The sequence below is a fragment of the Urocampus carinirostris genome, chromosome 18, assembly GCF_059441175.1.
Source record: "Urocampus carinirostris isolate Australia breed hairy pipefish chromosome 18, RoL_Ucar_1.0, whole genome shotgun sequence".
Taxonomy (NCBI): Eukaryota; Metazoa; Chordata; class Actinopteri; order Syngnathiformes; family Syngnathidae; genus Urocampus; species Urocampus carinirostris.
In genome coordinates this window covers 9,450,213-9,470,522 of record NC_142366.1, presented here as the reverse complement: position 1 = coordinate 9,470,522, position 20,310 = coordinate 9,450,213, and the positions used below count along the sequence as shown (strand labels likewise).

At 39.6% G+C, this 20,310-nt stretch overlaps 1 protein-coding gene across 1 annotated transcript in view; it reads right to left on the bottom strand.

Annotated features, from left to right (window-relative positions):
- gli3 (GLI family zinc finger 3) overlaps positions 1-20,310 on the bottom strand; it is a 148,443-nt gene that overhangs the window by 41,882 nt on the left and 86,251 nt on the right. Inside the window, exon 5 of the mRNA XM_088322278.1 lies at positions 1,494-1,708. Coding sequence (XP_088178404.1) covers positions 1,494-1,708 — 215 coding nt within the window. The remainder of the gene's footprint in view (positions 1-1,493; positions 1,709-20,310) is intronic.

The following is a 20,310-nucleotide window of genomic DNA, read 5'->3' as shown; positions in this document are numbered from 1 at the left end:
CCACATCCTGGCTGCTTTCCCCCATGCAAATATTCCCTGAAAAGACAACGAAATCTTGGTGGATGCAAATAGGGAACGCATGGAGATGCACAGAGTTGAACTCCCCCCTCAATCCAGAAAAGCCGCAATGAAGAGATTGCCTGATGGGCTGAAAGGCACTAAAAGAGGCAAAGAAAGATGCTAAATTAATTGGATGCGGGTATTACATCCCGGCAGCGAGTGGGGCCTTCTTCTATTGTCTGCCGTCGACGCTCGAGTCGGACAAAGACGCTGTCGCTAACAGAACGGCTCATTCGCTGGCTCGCGTTTTAAAATAACCGGCTAGCTAGCTACAGCTGGCACGGTGGCGGCATCCTCGGGGCAGAAGCGTGCGTTCATGGCGCTCCTGTTTGGTGGAAAATGTGGAGGATGGGGAGCCATGTGAGATGCAAAAGAGTCTTTTCACTTTGGCGCGTGAAACAGGAAAGATCTTAAGACCAAACCATAACCAGAAAACGACCCCCCGAATAATTTAAAAACCACCGAAACGATCAAAAAGATGACTAAAGAGTTACCCAAAAAGACAACCCAAAAAAGGAGCTAAAATTGACCTGAATACCAACCAAAAGACAACCCAAAAGAAAATCAACAAACTGAAAAAAGACCCCAAACACATCCAGAAAACAACCCAAAAGAAAATCAAAAAAGACAAAAAGACTCAAAAAGACAACCCAAGAAACATTAAAAAAAAAACCACCTGAAAAATGAGAAAAAAGAAACAAGAAAAAAACGCCAAAGAAAATAAAGTGACTGAAAAATGACCAAAAGACAACATAATAAATCACAGAAAACTAACCGAAAGACATTATAAATGAACTGAAAAGTGAATCCAAAAAGTGACCTCAAAACAACCTGGAAATGACTAAAAAGAACCATAAAACAACCCCCCAAAAACACAATCAAAACATGACTGTAAACTAACCCAAAGAAGACAACCCAAAAAAGACCACCAAAAATGACCAGAAACCAACCCAAAAGAAAATTGAAAATTACAGAAAAATAATAATACTCACTCTAAGTAGTAAGAACATATTTAGCTTTAGCGGTTAACTCTTAGCTTTAGTATCTGTATTGTCATTGGTTTAGGGCTTGCTAGCTTCAACAAGCAGAACATCAGAAACTAGCTTTAGTTAAGCAGCCAACATCGTCTCTTTCACTAGATATATAAGCATTAAGAACTAGAATCATAACTGGCATCTAGTTTTGCTCAATTAAAATACAAAAAAATAAAAAAATAAAATAAACGCACTGGAAGTAAATCCGTTCTTTATTATTATTTAAAAAAAAATCAGCCTGAACTGAGCACATTAGCAAGTAGCATTAGCAGCTTATTTAAATGTCAACATTCAATCAGTCTTTTGGTCAATATTTTGATCTGTTTGATTTTGGCATCCGTAAATGAATGCATGAAAAAAATAGTATCAAACGTAAAGAAGGTTTTTTTTTGTTCTTACCGTCGGTGGGGTTGAGCCCCCTTCCGGCCGCCAGCACGGAGAGCGAGGGTCCAGCTAGCGGTTGCAGGGATCGCAGGTAGTCCACGTAAGGGTTGAGGTAGGGGTGCGGGGAGGTGTGGAAAGGTGGCTCCGCCCCTACTGGAGAGCTCCGTTGCGGCGAAATGCGAATAAGCGAAATGTCCGAGAATGACGGGCTGCCTGCTAGCGATGGAGGGCTGCAAGAAAGAAAAAGATAGGTCATAAAGAGCGCTCACCTGAATGACTCCATGGATCACACCTGCTAAAAGTTAGCAGCTACGCCTGCTTTTTACAACACAAGGCAAGTTGAATTCAAGATTTTTTAATGCCTTTCGAAATCAATTTTGAGACCAATTCGACAAAAAAAACCAATGCAATACACAAAACAGAACAAAAAACGCAAACATTTCTGGCAGACAATTCATCATGTCTCATACGCATTACCTGGCACAGATTTAGCCATGGCAAAAAACATTCACCAGACAGCCACTTCTCATTAAATGTACATTTTGCCATGGTCTAAAGTAAAGGTCTCTGTCCAAAGTTCCCATGTATATTGTGGGTAGACCTATGTCATGAGTCTGCTCCGAAAAGTCTGACTGAAACCACATCACCGTATCAATATTTCTGTTATTGCGGTCTCACTTGATGTTCTCACAAAAGTAAAATCGGTAAATTAATAAATTACAAGATTGAAAAATGTTACAAAATCTTTTTGGTTCAAACAAATATAAATCTTATTCATGGGTTCACAATTTTAAGACTTTCGAAAATTGGATTTAAGACATTTAACGCGAATTAAGGCCTTGTTTTGAGAACAATTAGTTCAATGCCTCTTCGGGAACCCTAGTAATGTTTTCTTTTTGAGAACTGGCTCGGCTCACTAAAAAAAAATTGCAGTGTTCTAAAATTTCTTCTCATCCTCTGAGAAACCCTACCAATGCCCAATGCACATGCACCATACCCTATGTCAGGCTGTCCAAAGTCCGGCCGAGGGGTCAGTTGCGGCCTGTGATCAGATTTTTACTGGCCCGCAGCATTTTTCATAAAATTAATAATTTGTGGCCCGCCAGTAATGTTGACAGTGGTATAAAATAAATCTGTACAAATTTTTTTGTGACCCTAGCAAGGAGTTCTGGCAAGGATAATAGTCAAGTTTTTTTCCAAGAAAAAAAGGAGAATGATGTCAATTGAAATGGAGAGGGAAATAATAGACAATCATGGTGTTTGGGTGACCTAGCTAAGGAGTACAATCGACCAACATCTCCTATTCATACATTATTGTAACAGAAATACGTCATCAAAGCTCTAAAAGCGACCAGGGGCAGGACCGTTTTTCAAATTTGCAAACCACTATTCGTGACTAGATAGCGTGGATTCTTATTGTGGACGCAACAAGGAGTTAGTAGGAGATAGTGACGCAGAGAGCAGAAGTCTCTGTCTAATTACGAAGACCGACAACTTGAGGCAGCGCCGGTACAAGGGGAATGGATTTTAAAGTGCGTTATGGCTGCTTTGATAAATCAAGAAAATGACAGGCTTGGCATGAGTAAGCAGCGAGTGCAGGTTACAAAGCCGCAGAGGAGTTTATGGCGGGTTCTCCCATGATTTTTCAATTCAAATTTATGACTTTCTAAGACCTTCTTAAGACCACATCCAATGACATTTAAGACCAATCATATGTGAGAAGCGGGCGCCGAGCCGTGGCTGACCCCGACGGCACTCGGATACGACGGCGGAGACTTTAAAGCCCTATGCCTAAGGAGCTTCCAGTCATTTTAAACTCCAGGTGGGCGGAGGTGGTTGACTGTATGGGCAAACCGGAACAGTCCGGGTTGGCGGAATGGCATGCCCCTGCGACATCAGCCCGGCGACCCTGTGACGGAGGTCCGTGCCCGACTGCCGCTGTTATCCCCACCGCGCCTGTCGCACCGGTCGTAACGGGTTTCGGACATCACCCGGGTGACACCTTAATGGAGGACAGCGCCCAACAGCTGCCGTTAACCTGCCTCGCTGGACAACGGGTCCAAGAGTCAGCTGGGCAACCCCACCCCACTCATATACTAGAAATAACTCAACTACAAGGGGTTAAACCGACACTTTCCCATCCCAAAGTCACTCCGACGCAACAGCGGGTTAGAGATTTGGATTTTCCGACCGACATATTGCATTTTTCTGAGAAAATATAAAGACATTTTACGATACAATTTCCATACTTGTTACTTTACTCTTTCTAGATTTATTTGTCCTGTCACACATATGAGATAGGGAAAAAAATAATACATTTGAGAGTTAATTTAAGACTTGTAGACAAAGTTTAAGGCCTTTTCAATGTCCTAAATCGCGGGTATCAAATTAAAGACGTTTTCAAGTGTTTAAGACCTTTGGGGAACCCTGTATTTTATGTTTGCAAATAAAAAAAAAATCACAATTTCAGACACATTTTCTTGCTGCTACCCACAAAACAGCAAAATTGAGGAGAAAAGGTAAAAACTTTGAAAGCTGAGAAAAGACAACGACAAAAAACAAGGAAAATATTTAATTGAAGACTTAGTCCATCTCAATTCAGACGAGCGCAAAAAAGTGGAGCAATTTTGTCCGTCTCCACGGCAATAATTGTCTGCAGAGGCCGTCCCCGGAGAGGCGGGACCCGTTTCAGATGACGGCCAATCAGACGCTCCGTCTCGGCCGGCGTTTTAATCCCCGTGAGGATGACATTTTGTCCGGCCGTGACCTTGGGCCTCATGGGGGGGGACGGAACGGACCAATTACGACCTCCGCCCCCCCCGTCGGCTCATGAAAGAAGTTGGGCCCCGGGGCCAATAATGAGCGAGCCACACATTATTAAAGGTGGCGCACCCGCACATACACGCGCTAGCCCCTAGCTTTCTTTAATTAGCCCAAAGGGTCTGCAACGGTCGGTTTTGGTGCAGTTTACTTTTACAAAGTTTGACCATACGTTCCTCCACCCAGGATGAAAAATGAACTTTTGCTCTGTTTGCTTGGATTACCTTTCCTTTTGCTAGTTCAATGCTAATGCTAAGCTGAAGCTAGTTGGAGCCGCTTTTACCCTGCAAGCAACATGTTGCCGCGTGTCTTTGGACATTAGAAAAGTGCAAAAAAAAAAAAAGATGTATAGCTGTACCTCTTTATACGAATACCTCTAAACACAAGAATTTCTGTATTTTTTTCTTTTTAACAAAAATCTTCGCTCGCAAGATATAGGAAATTTCCAGTTCACGAGCAGTCCCAGAGGCTACTACTAGGGATTGTTCAACACCACTGACCGCAGTTTGGGCATGCAAACTACTAAAGGCAAAAAAAAAGATTTAAAAGGGTGGTGTAAAAGTTATTTGTGTGTGAGTCATTTAAATTTAAATTTACAGTAACATTAATTTTAGGTGCAGAGGAAGTGCTTATAAATCATCAACGGAGTTCCCCTCATTAATGACTGAAAATTCTCCCTATTAAGCGATGTGTAAAACTGGAGTGTCATGCCCAATTTCGTTGTCAAAATATGTTAACCCATTTTGTAACAATGACAATAAAGGTATATTCTATTCTATTCTATGATAAACCCTACAAACACAACACGACACCTATTTACTCACAGCAGGACAGATTACGAAGAAAATCGCATTATTAGCAATTTACGAAGACGTTGTTTGCTACCAGTGACTGAGATGATTCCAATTACAGCCAAAATGGTCTTTAAAAAAAATCCATATAAAAATTGGTATATGGCGTACACAATTTCAAATGATCAAAAAAAACATACAAAATACGGCGAAACCCTTGCAACTGTGTTTTGTGATTGTGGTCAGCAATTTTTTGATTGATCAATCATTGCTCGAATACAATAATAGACTATCGTAAAACCTCTTGTATATAGCGCACACAAACTTTGAGTTTTACGTTAAAAATGCCTGTTTTACACAAAGAAATACGGTAATAATTTCACATTTGAATGATAGCAAGCTGCATCCTTTACTTTCGAGTGCACCACAATTTGTGAAATGTGGGTGGAGCAAAACTTTGAAAAATTGTGACCTCTTATGTAAACTGTATTATCTCCACCTTCTGGACTAGAGTGGAACTTTATCGAGACCAATTTGCAATTGAAACTCAACATTCAGACGTCTATGCAATTCTTGAGCAAGGCGGACTTTTATGCGTCCAGTGTCCATCTTGAAAATACGAATGACTTTTCCCTTCAAAAAGATTGTGACATCTTATGTAAACTGTCTTACCGCCACCTTTTGAACTAGAGTGGAACTGCATAAAGACATTTATTTAGCAACTGCAACTGATCATTCAGACATCAAAGAAAAAGACATTGGGCATTGCTACTCTTAGGTAAGGCGGACTTTTTGTGTGCAGTATCCATATTGAGAACGCGAATGACTTTTCCTTTCATAAAGATTGTGACCTCTTTTGTAAACTGTATAACCGCCACCTTCAGGATTGGAGTGGAACTGCATATAGACATTTTTATTTTGCAAGTCAAGTCTAGTCATATTTATTTGTATAGCCCTTTATCACAAAAAGTCTCAAAGGTCTGTACAGAACACAAAATCAACAAAAAATAACTAGTAAAATATAGCAACAGCTATATAAAATATTTTTGTGGGATCAGGAATACTTTCAGCAAAATATGGAAAAAGTAAATGTGTAACTTTGCAACCGCAACTAAGACATTAAACTAAAAGACCTGTGGCATTGCACCTCTTGAACAATGTGGACTTTTTCTGGTGAATTGTCCATTTTGAGAATGTGAATGACTTTTCACTTTATTTAGATCGAGGGCCTCCCTGTCCTATGTGAGCTCATTTGTAAACTGTATTACTTTGTGATTAGGAGGGTGAGTACTCATCTTGAAACCAGGAGGTCGCAGGTTCCAGTCCTGACTCCTCCAGCTTAAATGTCTAAGTGTCCTCGGGCAAGACACTGAACCCCTTATACCCTTGATAAGCAGGTAGGCCCCCCTGCATGGCTGACTCCGCTATCAATGTGTGAATGTGTGTGTGAATGGGTTAAGTGAGAAGTACATTGTAAAGCATTTTGGCTGGTTAAGAGCGTTGAAAAAAATGCAGTCCATTTGCCATTTACCGCCATCTTCTGGACAGGAGTATAACTGCATCAATATTTTTGTATTTTAAACCGCAACTAAGACATCAAAGAAACAGACATTTGGCATTGCTCCTCTTGAGCAAGGCAGACTTTTTTGCGTGCAGTGTCCATTTTAAGAACACAAGCTCCTTTTCCCTTCATAAAGATTGTGGGCCCCCTCCCGTTTTTGTCTCGCAGTCTGCGAGCACATGTGGAATCCATTTCCTGGTATTTTACGAGGAGGCCTCAGGATGTCGTTGCTTTCTTTACCGCTGCTAACGGAGAAACATTTGATTTAGATTTTTTTTCAAGGTCACATTTTTTGGGGCCGGCTACTCGACGGTTTCATCGGGTAACGCGGTCTGCAGCCATACTGGGAAAATTTGGCCTCAACCAAAACAAACATTTTTAACGTAACCCGCATTTACAAGTTGACACATTTATTTTCTCTTGCTTTTTTGCGGGCTAAGCCAAAAACAGGAGGCGGAAATGCCAAACATTAAAAGGAAATTCAGCCGATTGTTTTGCGGTCTGTTTGTTGTTAAACAAGTTTACTATCTACAGAAATATCAAAAATGCTTGGATTTTTGTTTTGGCGGTTCCTGCCTTTTAATTAGCTCCAGTACTGTCTATCATAGCTCCTAGCCACATTATCAAATAGCATCTTTATACTGGTAACCTTCACTTTAGCCACTAGCACCACTTTAGAACAGGGGTCTCCAACATGTTGCCCATGGGCACCAGGTAGCCTCCTAAGACAACATACGTAGCCCACAGACTCATTCTCAAAATATAAAATGGGTCATTTTGATTTTCTGGAAAATTTGATTTCGAACTGGCACTGTGTTTAGCGGATAACTGAGCCTATTTTTACCTCTAATAACTAAAACTTGGTAATAACATAGTAACAACATAGTAATAACATGTTATTTCAGAAATATATATATAATTGGTAGCCCTTTGCAATAATCAATGGAGTAAAAGAAAAAGCAAGATGGCGGCTGCGCATGGATACATGCTTGCGGCTAGCTCTCCAGCTAATCTTCTATTTATTGCCGTTCTCTTGTCTTTTTTGCTCTCACTTTTGGACACATGTGTGGCCAAAAACACTTACAGTAGGGACGAACTTATTCGGTTGGGTGGGCGTCTAAATTTCGATTTTTCGGGCACTTTTTATACCGCCCATGATATACCGAGCGAACTTCAAAGAGACCCGGCATCCTTGTGGACAGCTATTCCTCTTAATAAACGTCGCCGACGGCGCCGTAAAGAAAGGACACAGAAGCGTGGTTGCCGTGCAGGTAGATGTGTGAAGCGCGTGAAGTCCAAGCAGCAAGATGGACGCGAGGATGTAACTAATTCCACCATTCATTCCTCGCCGGACAACCGACGCTTTAAACTCAGCGCTCACGAGCGGCCACAACGCCGGGAGCTTTTGAAGATCTCGACAAAGACTACAAAGAGTTCAGCTAAGTCAAATGATTCAGCAAAGCTGAAATTTGGTCTGTTAAATATTAGATCGCTTGCTCCAAAAGCTTTACTTGTTGATAACATTATTCGTGATTATAAACTTAACTGTATGGGTCTTTGTGAAACGTGGTTACGCCCGGATGAGCACTTAGCGCTAAATTATGCCTCTCCCCCAGACTACGAGAGTAGTCATATAGCACGCACGCTGAAAAGAGGTGGTGGTGTTGCGCTAATCTCTGAAAAATCGCTCAAATTTAATACACGTACCTCTAATAATTACAAAACGTTTGAGGCTCTTGTGATGCGGTCCCCTCAATTGTCAATTGATGTAATAACTATCTATCGTGCACCTGGGCCATACACAACTTTCTTAGACGAATTTGCTGAACTTTTGTCTGAACTAGTAACCTATGCAGACAAAATTATAATTATGGGAGACTTTAACATTCATATGAACTCCCCACACAGTTCACTTACTATTGCGTTTAGTTCTCTAATTGATGCATTTGGTTTTACTCAACTGGTTGACTTGCCAACCCATAAAAATGGGAACACGCTAGACTTGATTCTGACTCGAGGAGTTTTAACCTCAAACATTATGGTTCTACCGTGTACTACTGTTATCTCTGATCATTATTTAGTGACATTTGAGGTGCTAACTAAATGTAGACTTAATAAAGCTGAGGGATTTAGCGGACGCAATATAAGCACTGGCACAGTTTCTGAGCTCTTTGAACTCCTTCCTGGAGCAGTTGCGTCCTTTCCTAAATACAATGGCTCGATTGACTCACTCATGAATGAGTTCAATACCACCCTGACTAGTGTGCTGGATTCAATAGCGCCCATAAAACTAAAATCACGTCCTAAAAGACGCACACCTTGGTTTACTGATGAAACTAGAGCCCTTAAAAAAGAATGCAGGAAATGGGAGAGAAAATGGCGCGCTACCAAGCTTGAGGTTTTCCATCAAACCTGGTGTGACAGCTTGTTAAAGTATAAAGCGGCCCTTGCCTCTGCAAAATCGGCCTACCTTTCAAAGGTGATTGCGTCTCAAAAGAACAACCCCAAAGCCCTTTTTGACACTGTAGCATCGCTTACAAGGCAACAGGCTATCGCAGACAGTTCGACACACTCTGCTCAGGACTTAATGGTCTTCTTCACTAAGAAGATTCAATGCATACAGGAAGAAATTGCAAAAGATATTGTTAGTACCACACGTATTAAAGGACTGAAATTTACAGATGCACGACAGGGTGGCTGCCCTGGGAAAATGGCCGGTTTTAGTGAACTGTCACTTGATGATCTCAAACAAGTGGTGAATGCGGCCAAACCGACAACTTGCCAGTTCGACCCTCTCCCAGGTTCACTTATTAAAAGTCTTTTTAGCGTCCTTGGGCCTTCAGTTCTAAATATTATAAATACATCACTCTCCTCAGGTGTAGTTCCAGCAGCTTTTAAGTCCGCCGTTATTAAACCCACACTGAAACGACCCAACCTTGATCCAGAAATATTAGGTAATTACAGACCTGTGTCAAACCTACCTTTCCTCTCTAAAGTACTCGAAAGAGTAGTGGCACAGCAGCTGAATGCTTTCATATCGGAGAATAACCTTTTTGAATCCATGCAATCTGGATTCGGGGCTAACCACTCTACTGAGACAGCTCTGATCAAGGTAACAAATGATCTCCTAATGTCAATGGATTCTGGCGCTTCATCACTTTTGCTGCTACTGGATCTTAGTGCTGCTTTTGACACAGTGCGCCACAATATCCTACTAGAACGGTTGGAAAAATGGATTGGTCTCTCAGGAGCCGTCCTCTCGTGGTTCAAATCTTACCTCTCAGATAGGACGCACTGTGTTAAATATGGTGAAACGACATCTGAGCCCTTTAATGTTACCTGCGGTGTTCCGCAGGGTTCAGTGCTCGGCCCCCTACTTTTCAACATTTACATGCTTCCATTAGGTGATATTATTCGCAAGTACAATATCAGCTTCCACTGCTACGCAGACGACACTCAACTATATCTTCCGTTGGAGGAATCTTCCACACTAAACTGTGGAAATTTGGAGGCCTGTCTCACTGAGATAAAAGAGTGGATGTCACTCAATTTCTTGCGTCTTAACTCTGAAAAGACCGAAATGTTAGTCATTGGTCCTTCTAAATGCCGGGACTTATTCGCAAAAACTGCTGTGAACATTGACAAATGTCACATCACACAGAGTGACTCAGTTAAAAATTTAGGTGTCATATTTGACCCTGATCTATCCTTTGAGATGCATGTAAAGCAAATTACTAGAACTGCCTTCTTCCATCTTCGCAACATTGCTAAAATCCGTTCAATACTGTCTCAGTCTGATGCGGAAACAATAATTCATGCATTTGTTACCTCCCGTCTCGATTACTGCAATGCACTACTCTCCGGTCTCCCGAAGTCCAGAATCAAGTCTCTTCAGCTAGTACAAAATGCCGCAGCGAGGCTTTTAACTAGGACAAAAAAGTACGATCACATAACACCGATTATGGCTAACCTGCATTGGCTCCCAGTTAGCCAAAGATGTGACTTCAAAGTTCTCTTAGTATTGTACAAAATCATACATGGACTTGCTCCCTCTTATCTTTCAGATCTGATCTGCCACTATGTCCCGGTCCGAAGCCTACGATCTGAGAGTGCTGGTCTTCTGATGATCCAGAGAGCAAAGAAGTCTTCTGCTGGTTCGAGAGCGTTCTCCATCCGGGCACCGATGCTGTGGAATGCTCTTCCCCCTGAGATTAGATCTGCAACCTCAGTGGAAATGTTTAAATCTAAACTTAAAACTCACTTCTACTCCATTGCATACGAATAACCTACTCCTCTTGTCGGTTGAAAATAGTTTGTGTAATATAGTGTAACAATCTGTGAAGCCCTTTGAGACTCTTCGTGATTTAGGGCTATACAAATAAAAATGACTTGACTTGACTTGACTGTCAGCTTCAAACAGGTTGGCAAACTTTGCTTGGGAAGTAAATGATAAATACCATATATTCTGGACTATTAGGCGCACCTAATTATAAGGCGCAAGGTCAATAAAATTTCTCTGGGAAAGGTTTTTCCATATGTAAGGTGGACCACGTAAAAATAAAACAACTGTTAAGGGCAAGGTTTGCATTTAAAAAGAATTCAGAATAAATCAAATTAAATTCATAGAACATAAATATTAGGAAATCATGTTTTCACAACCCAAATGAATTGATTCATTTAGAAATGGTTACCGGATGTTGAAGCATTACGTTGTAATTACACATTTATTATTATTTTTTTAATCCTATTTCCAGGCCATAAGGTGCACTAATATATATATATATATATATATATATATATATATATATTATATATATATATATATATATATATATATATATATATATATATATATATATATATACTGGACTGTCTCAGAAAATTAGAATATTGTGATAAAGTTCTTTATTTTCTGTAATGCAATTAAAAAAACAAAAATGTCATACATTCTGGATTCATTACACATCAACTGAACTATTTCAAGCCTTTTATTATTTGAATATTGCTGATTTTGGCTTACAGCTGAAAAAAACTCAAAAATCCTATCTCAAAATATTAGAATATCATGAAAAAGTATACAAGTAGTATTAAATAAACGTGATTTGACTACACAACATGAGCCTCACATAGAGAGAGCTGACATGATTGTCAGCCATCTTTTTGGTATGGTTTTTTGAAAATAACTGAAAAATTGTGAAAGGTTGGGCAAAGAAGAAAATAAAAATGGAGTCTCTAATTTGCATTCTTCCTTGTGTTTTGTAGCACTTGTTTTCAGTTACATGACACAATACAGCAACATTTAGTGATTGAAAATGACATACTGTCTCTTTAAAACACCCAAGTAAATGGGCAAGTAGAGCCGCAGTCCAAATTTTTTAGTAATTGCAATTGCCCGCCATCTCAACCTTCTCTCTGAGCCAAGCAGTCGAGCTTTAGAGGGCGTTGCCGAGCCGCAAGGGCAAATATGTGACCTTGATGCCCCAAAACATCAAAGAGAGGGGAGTGGGTCGAGGTCTGACTTGAGTCTTTGGCATCTCTTCCACTTTTCATAAAATCAAAACAGCTTTTCAAGTACCCTAAATTCCAGACTATAAGCTCTACTTTTTTTTATATTTCAAACACTGCGGCAGTAAGCCTGCAGCTTTAAATCCTGTGCGTCTCGTACGATGACCACATTGAGATTCGTCTTTGAATTTAATCTGGTGCACTCCTTAGTCCAGAATTGACATTGTTTCTCAAGTTCCAAAATTTGGAATTCCTTGGTGTGGTGCTACTACATTAAACTCACATAATATCTTCAACATTAGATTTTTGCAAACGAGATTCTCACAATTTCTCTTTTAGACAATGATGATGTTATTTTTCAAACATGTCCAAAAAGGCAGTCCGGTAACGATTGGCATCCGATTTGTGCTTTTCCAGTCGGTGTTTTTTCCAGGCCGCCATCAAAGCTCATTTCAACCAGCCAGATAAGAACTAAACAAATCCAGTGAGGAAACATCAAAGACAAATTACACTAAATGGCTGCCCAGCCCGTCCAAGTACTATTAACGGAACAAGTATGAAAATGACACATACTTGTGTATAGCGCTCATTATGCGCCATTGTTTTTTATAAGAATCGGTATCAAATGGTGTTTCACGTTTTCCTCAGCTCAGGAACCGAACTTTGGCTCGGCAGTGCAAGCGATGAATCCGAACCCATAAGCCATCAGTTATGGAGATAGCATACGACAACGCATTCTATTTTATCTCATCATCACACTATTTTTATTCACAGTACCAGAAACGAATGTTATTTTTGTGTCCGTTTCACATGGTGCAATGACAATGAATTTGATTCTAGTCTTCTATTTTATTATTATCGAAATGATCAAAATCATTTATTGACAGAGTTGTTTCCCTTACTGTGCTTTTTCACGTATTTTTAGGACCACTTTCTGTTTTCTACATTCTCTAACATTTGTCTCTAATGCCCATTCATATGTCATCTCGTCTGGTCTAGTTGGTAGGATTCAGTGCTCTCCCTGTCACAACCAGGGTTCGATTCCCATTGCAGTCATTGTTATTTAAAGCCTTGAAAATAACACGCACCTGAATTTTTTTCTGGTAAAAAAGAAAAAAAGCACATTATACACGAAAAAAATGGTCAAATATATTTTTGCCAACCCCCGTGATGTATTTGTTATTTGGATTTGACAAGCAGTGCATGTCATCTTTTTCTCTTTGAGGATTTTCCAGTCTTGGGATTTTGAGCATGTCCTTGCAGGGGGCGCCGCAATCGACTGCGATGGAACAACCACATTTTTCACGCTGACTTTCTTTTCCAATTTCCGATCCTGGAAGGGCCCGGCTGGAGGTTTAGGGCCCCTGATTCGCAAACTGAAGATTTGGGGCCCCCGACTTGCAGCCTTGGAGACGACTCAACTAACTCACGAGCTGAGATGACGCCAATAACACTCATTGGCATGGTTTCCAAGTCGGCATGTTATTGTGATAATAGCTACTTTTCTGCTTAATTTAGTAACATTGTGTAGTATTTGACCACTAGATGTCGCCGCATTGTGTCGTGCAACCAAAAACGGGTAAAAGTGGAGAAACTACGAGACTAAAATTTACCAAAATGCAACGTTTTACTTTTCTTTTTTTGCCCAACATTTTGCTTAGGAAAAGAAAGAAACGAGGGAAAAGGAAATAAAGAAAAAGAAGAAAAGAGGGAAAAAAGAAAGATAAAGATAAAAATTTTTAAAAAGGAAGAAAAGAAAAGGAAGGAAAAGGTAAAAATGAAAAAAAGAAAAGAAGAAATTAAAAAGGAAAAGGGAAAAAATAAAAATGAGGAAAAATTAGAAGGAAAAGAAACATGAAAGAAAAACAAATAAAAGTAGGAAACTAAAATAAAAATGAACAAAAAAACAAAGGCAAAAATAGAAACAATGAGAAAAGGGAAGGAATAGAAGCAAGAAAGAAAAAAGAAAAAGGTGGAAAGGAAACAAGAATAAAGGGAATATGAAAAAGGGAAAGAGAGAGAGATCAGAGAATGAAAGAGAGAAATAAGGAGAGACAAAGAGACAAAGTGAGAGAGTAGAAAAGAGAAAGAAAGAGAAAGGTAGAGAGAGAGAGAAAGAGAGAGAAAGTGAGAGGGAAAAAGAGGAGAAAAATAATACACAAAAGACAGAGTGATAGAGACAGTTTCCTGGCTCTTTTGATTCACTTGAAAGAGCTGGCTCGTTGAGCCGTTTTGTTCATGAACCACATATCACTAGAGCACTCATTTTAGTGTGTCCCCAACAATTTGTGTGTGTCCAAAATGTTTTTCTTTTATTTACAGTGTGATTTTTTTTTTAATTCAGTGACGCCATATTGTGAAAGCAAACCCGATAGAGTACTCGTAAACATTTTGATGGAAGGTTAATAAAAGTACAATTGATTTTTTTTTTTTTGCTGTTTGGCAGGAAGTTGCATCCCGCCGGGTTACAACCGTACTTCTCCAATTTCTGTTCTTTTGCGGCGTTTGAGCAGCATTGTTGTTGTTTTTTGTGTGTGTTGTTATTGTGCACAAGCGTCCGTCAAGGTTTTGAGTTCCTGCAGCTTGCCCCAGGCTCGCTGAGCGCTCTGCAACAGAACAGGAAAGTAGTCTTTTCGCCTGCCCCAAAGGCCGAGTACTCTCCGGGACCAATCCAGACATACGTCGAGATAAATATAATGTATGCTTTTAAAATAAATGAACATAACAATAAATCACGTTATGTTTGAATATATAACACCAATGCGTTGTATAGTATCCATTTGTTTATACATTTTGTTATGCATTATGTCATCTGTTTTTCATTAATTTTGTCATTTATTTATTTTGGTGTATATTTTGTGTTTTATTTTTCAATTTATTTATATTGTCATTTATTTTGTTGTGTATTTTGTCATGTCCCTGCAACCACAGTGAGGATAGGCGGCGCGGAAAATGGATGGATGGATTTTGTCATGTATAGTGTTAGCTATTTGATTTATTGTTTGTTTAGGTATTCCCATCCATTATCTGCACCGCTTATCCTCAGTAGGGCCGCGGGGGTGCTGGAGCGCAGCCCAGCTATCTTCGGGCAGTGGGCAGGGGACACCCTGAACTGGTTGCCAGCCAGTCGCAGGGCACACAGGGACAGACAATTCGCTCGCTCATTCACACGCAAGCACGGTGAGAACATGCAAACTCCACACAGGAGGTTCGATCTCATGACCTCAGAACTGTGCCGCAAACGCACCAACCGCTGCGCCGCCGTACTGCCTTATTTAGGTGTTTATTGTTTCTTTTATTTTGCCTTCATTTCTTTCAGTATTTATTTAGCTGTATATTTAGTTGTAGTTTGTCATTTATTTTGTCATTTATTTGATCATTTATATTTTTGTGGATTTATTTTGGTATTTATTCTGTCGATTATTTTGTCATTTATCCGACCATGTATTTGATCATTTGTTTACTTTAGTACTTATTTTTTCCTTTATTCTGTAGTGTATTTTGTCATATATTTTGTCATTTATTTAATTTAGTATTTATTTTGTTGTATATCTTGCCGTGTATTTTGATGTGTATTTGGGCATTTTTTAAAACAATTTATTTATTTTAGTTTTTATATTTGTAATTATTATGATTTTATTTTGTTGTGTATTAAAATTCATTTTATCATGCCGTTATTTTGGTATTTATTTAGTCATTTATCTTGTGTATTTTGCATTCTGAAACACTGATTTTCATAGTGCATTTTGTTATGCATTCTGATGGGCTTAACAGTCTCTCCACTTCCTCACCTGTGCGTCCACAATGTAGTTTTTTTTCCCTCCCAGTTGCAGTTTAATATGTATACGTACAAAAAAAAGCTTGTATAGTATTTTGTGGAGAGACCTTCTGATTTCTTCATTCTCTGAAGTGGAGAGACCGCACAACAAAATGCACTATGCAAAACAGTGTTTCTGGCACCGTAAGTAAAAATAGTGTAAGAATAAGATGAAATCCAATACATTTTTGTTTGTCATCTGTATCCCTTTTGAGCTAGAGGTTCAGCATCTGCTCTCTCACCCCCTGTGACCCGGGTTCGATTCCCATTGCTTACAATGTTTTTTTTTTAATGCTTATCGTCTGATCATTCATTGCATTTATACAGATCACAAATATTATAGTCATACACAAATAACCATGGTAGCTATTACTGTAGTCTCAATTTCATTGTCCGGTGTGTATGAAAAATATATGACAAAAGACTATTTTTGGGGGTAAGCCTTATAATCCGGTGCGTCTTACAGTGCAGAGAATACGGTAATACAACCCCCACAGTATCAGAACAAGTGATTAGAGCGGTGCCGGGATAAAGAAAAAGGACAAGAAAGGAAAAAGTGGCAAGCACAAGACGGCAAGAGTATGTGGACGCTTCGTGCGCCCCCAAATCCATCAGCGACCGCTAATACCAACTTGTTGGCGTCGGCAAAGGAGGCGGAGCCTAGCTCAGCCAATCAGAGACCGGCCTACTTTGCCGCTTCGGCCCGTTCATCCATCTTGCGGCCCTAATAAAACGTCAAATGCTGGCTTCATATTTCACGCGCGCTCGAGCTGCTAAACGCCATCAAGATAGCAGCGCGACATTTATTTACCATATTTTCATGTTAGCCGTGATTTATAGCCTTTAGAGTTTGACATTGCCGGCCGCCGTCCGGGTTTTGCAAACGCAAAGGCGTCCGTTTCAATAACTTGTTTAACTTGTGAAGATTGAAAAAAAAATTGCGGTGTTTGACTACTCGATGTCGCTGTATTGGGTCGTGCAATCCAAAACGAGTGCTATACCAGTAAACACAACTTGACTTGAATGAAAAGAAAAATGAAAATTGGAAAAAAATATAAGTAAAGAACAAAAAAGGTGTAAGAAAGAAGAAAAAAATGAAAAAGGGACAAAAAAAAAACAGGAAGAGAAATGACTCAACAAAAAAATGAAGGGAAAAAAATGAAAACTCTAAACATTAAATAAAGTAAAAGAAAAAAAATGAAAAAATGAAAAGAAAAATAGAAAATCAGGTAAAAAGATATAAAGTAAAAGAAAAAAGCAAAGCAAAGAAAGAAGAGAAAAAAAAAAGAAAACAAGAAAAAAGCCAGGAAAAGGGAGGGGAAAGAGGTATTTGAGGGTAGTCTAAGCACCATGATGGCGGCTTACGATGTCAGCTCCCTCTAGGTGAGTATCATCTTATGTAAAAAGAAAATGCAAATTTCTCAACCACCAAGTATTTTTAAAAATGCTAATTGCATGAAAGTTCATACATTTTTGCCTATTACTCAAATCGATATTGATTTTTCAAATTGAGTTTCTTTTACCACCAAGAGGTGCTGAATAATACACACTTCAATCCAGACACTTGAATGATATTTTTGTATTTTGCAATCATTTCCTTTTTCGAATCAATCCTTGCTGGCATTGGTTTTTCCTTCCCCTTATCACTAACCTTTTCAGGACACATTTTTATGGGCAAAAAAAAAAGGAATTGAAACCAACAAAATTACAATAAAATGAGATGTGGTCCTTTTCAAACACAATCTGGAGGGCACTGATGGACTAAACAGAAGAGAGCAGGGTTTTATAGCCATTTACTGTTGAGTGTAATCGAGCCTCAGTTATTTTTGGGGGGAAAGCAAGGCCTGCAGTCCACTGAACAAAAAAAAACTAGCATTAAACCATTATTATTATAACACACGTTTTCTTCTAAATCCCTCAAAAAACAGTGAACAGGGTTTGCAGACCTTTTTCAAAGCCAAATTCAAGTCCTTTTAGGGACTTTCAAAGGCAATTTTCCATTTTTTTCCGATCCATTAAAAGAAGTAACCCAGCGCCGATCAAAAGAACGGTAGCCTAACCCTTACTTTCACACCCTAAATCTAGCCCTAATCTTATTTCGGAACCCTAAAATTTGTTTAAAACCCTAACATTTAGCCCAAACCCCAACTCCTAACCCTAGCCCTACGCTTAGAATGAAATCCTAGCCCTAACCCTGTTCGAGCCTTATCCTGAGCTCTAAACAAATTTTGGGACCCTACATGCGGTTTAGAACCCTAATATGAGGCCCAAACCCTAGTTCCTAAGACTAAACCTACACTACACACTAGCTGTAACCTTAGCCCCTACCCCATTTCAGAACCCTCACGGAAGTGCCACCTCCGCGTTCCTGCCATCAGCTGCCCGTGACCGACGATCATCAGATCATGGCTAAAAGCACTGCTCTCTTTCTCAATAAAAACTGAGTAAAACGAACGCTATTGGGACCTGTCTCCGTTCCTGGCATGTGACAATTTCAAGATCATAAATTCAGTTTAATACCTTTCAAACTGTGGTTCCAATCCTATTTTGACCCCATAAGAGATGTTTAAAACCCTTATTTGAAGTAAGAATGGCTCTTAACCCTAGCCCAACACTTAACCTAAGAATCATGGCAACAATTTCAAGCCTTTACAAACGCTTCACGTAAATTTGGCGCACTTTTCAAACCTTGAAAACACAACATTAAAGTTTAAGCATCTTTAAGAATTTCAATCACCCGTGCGAACCCTGAGCATACCTGTCAAACCAGCACGTTTTTGCCATACAAAGTACGTTTTTATTTTGCATTTTAAGACGTGTACTACTTACGAGAAAATCCGCACAGAAAAACGCAAATTTGTCAATTATGGGTGCCATCCGGTATACACCGACTATCACGAAACAGCAATCAAGTCAAACAAGTTCGCCGCGGTAGCCTATATCTCGGTATTGTTTTTTTTTCGTTGCAAACGAAGTGAGCGTGGTCTTAAAAACATCGGATTTCATGTGGTAGTTATGTAGTGAAAGGAAGTCCGTCTCTTTTTAAGGAACCGGCTTTTTCGGCTCAACTCATTAAAGAGAGCCGTCTCTCAAACGGCTCACTTGCTTTGATGCATTATATTACGAATGATGATGTTGTATAAAGAAGTTAAGAAAAAAGGAAGGAGAAAATGAAAAAAGACAGGTTTGTGGTTATCCCTTTAATCAGTATATTACCAACAGTAATTTAATGCAGAAAATCAATTCATAACTTGAATAAGAAAATGAATCATTCTACTTAATTATATTTGCATATTTTTTCCTTCTATAGTGAACGTCCAAGCTACTTCATTTTTGAACTTTTTTTAATAATAAACTTCATTCATGTCGAGCAACTGAGTATCTCACAACAAAATGTTAATAAACAATATACATGATATGATGAAACACATGTACAATATAACATGTTAAACTACATAAATAAACGCATTTGAAAAAAAAATATGGTGTAAGATTATTTTGTATTTTGTAAGGAAAAATACGACATTTTGTAAGGTCATGGAGCCGTGGAGCTTGACAGGTATGCCTGAGTAAAGCGGGATTCAAACCCAGAACCCGAGCATCTTTTTCGCAGCGCCGACTGAGCGGGAAGAAAAAACCAAAAATGCAATGTGGCATCTCCAACGCGCCCCGTTTATTTATCTCTCTACCGAAACGCCGTCCGCATAACTTTGGGCTTTTTCTCCCCCGAAAATGGAAGCGGCTTTATGTCAAACGCGAGCGGATAGGCCGGCCTCTCCGTATCAAACAAACGCCGGCGAAAAATTACGGCGCCGACGATAAGGCTGCCAGATAAGGCTCAAAGAAGGGGGGGAAGGGGGGTCGCTGGCGAAAGCAAGTGACTCCACTCAATTATACGGCAATATTGCCAAGAGTGAATATTTTTCATTCAGGTGAGTGATGTTATCGCTCGGCCTGCAATGCAGATAAATAAAAGAGCTTTCTGTCAACAATAAACACCATTAATCATACGGAGAGGGAGCCGCCCCCTCCCTTTTTTTCTCGAGGTGACCCGGGACGATCGTCGAGGAAGGAGACCCATCATGACGGAGCCCCTTATCAGGGTGACGGAGGGATCCCGCTTCGTCCGTCTCGTTTAGGGACCGGGATCAACAACCCAATATTTTAAAAGAGCCATAACGGACCAAAATAGGTTTTTAAAAATGAAATGTCTGGAGCTGCGAAAAAAAGGAAGACTTATAAATGAAAAGAAGTAGAAGTAAGGCCTTCAATATGTGATATCATAACACAAAATATACTTATATGTTCCCTTTCCCATCTTTTTCTATGTTAGAACAT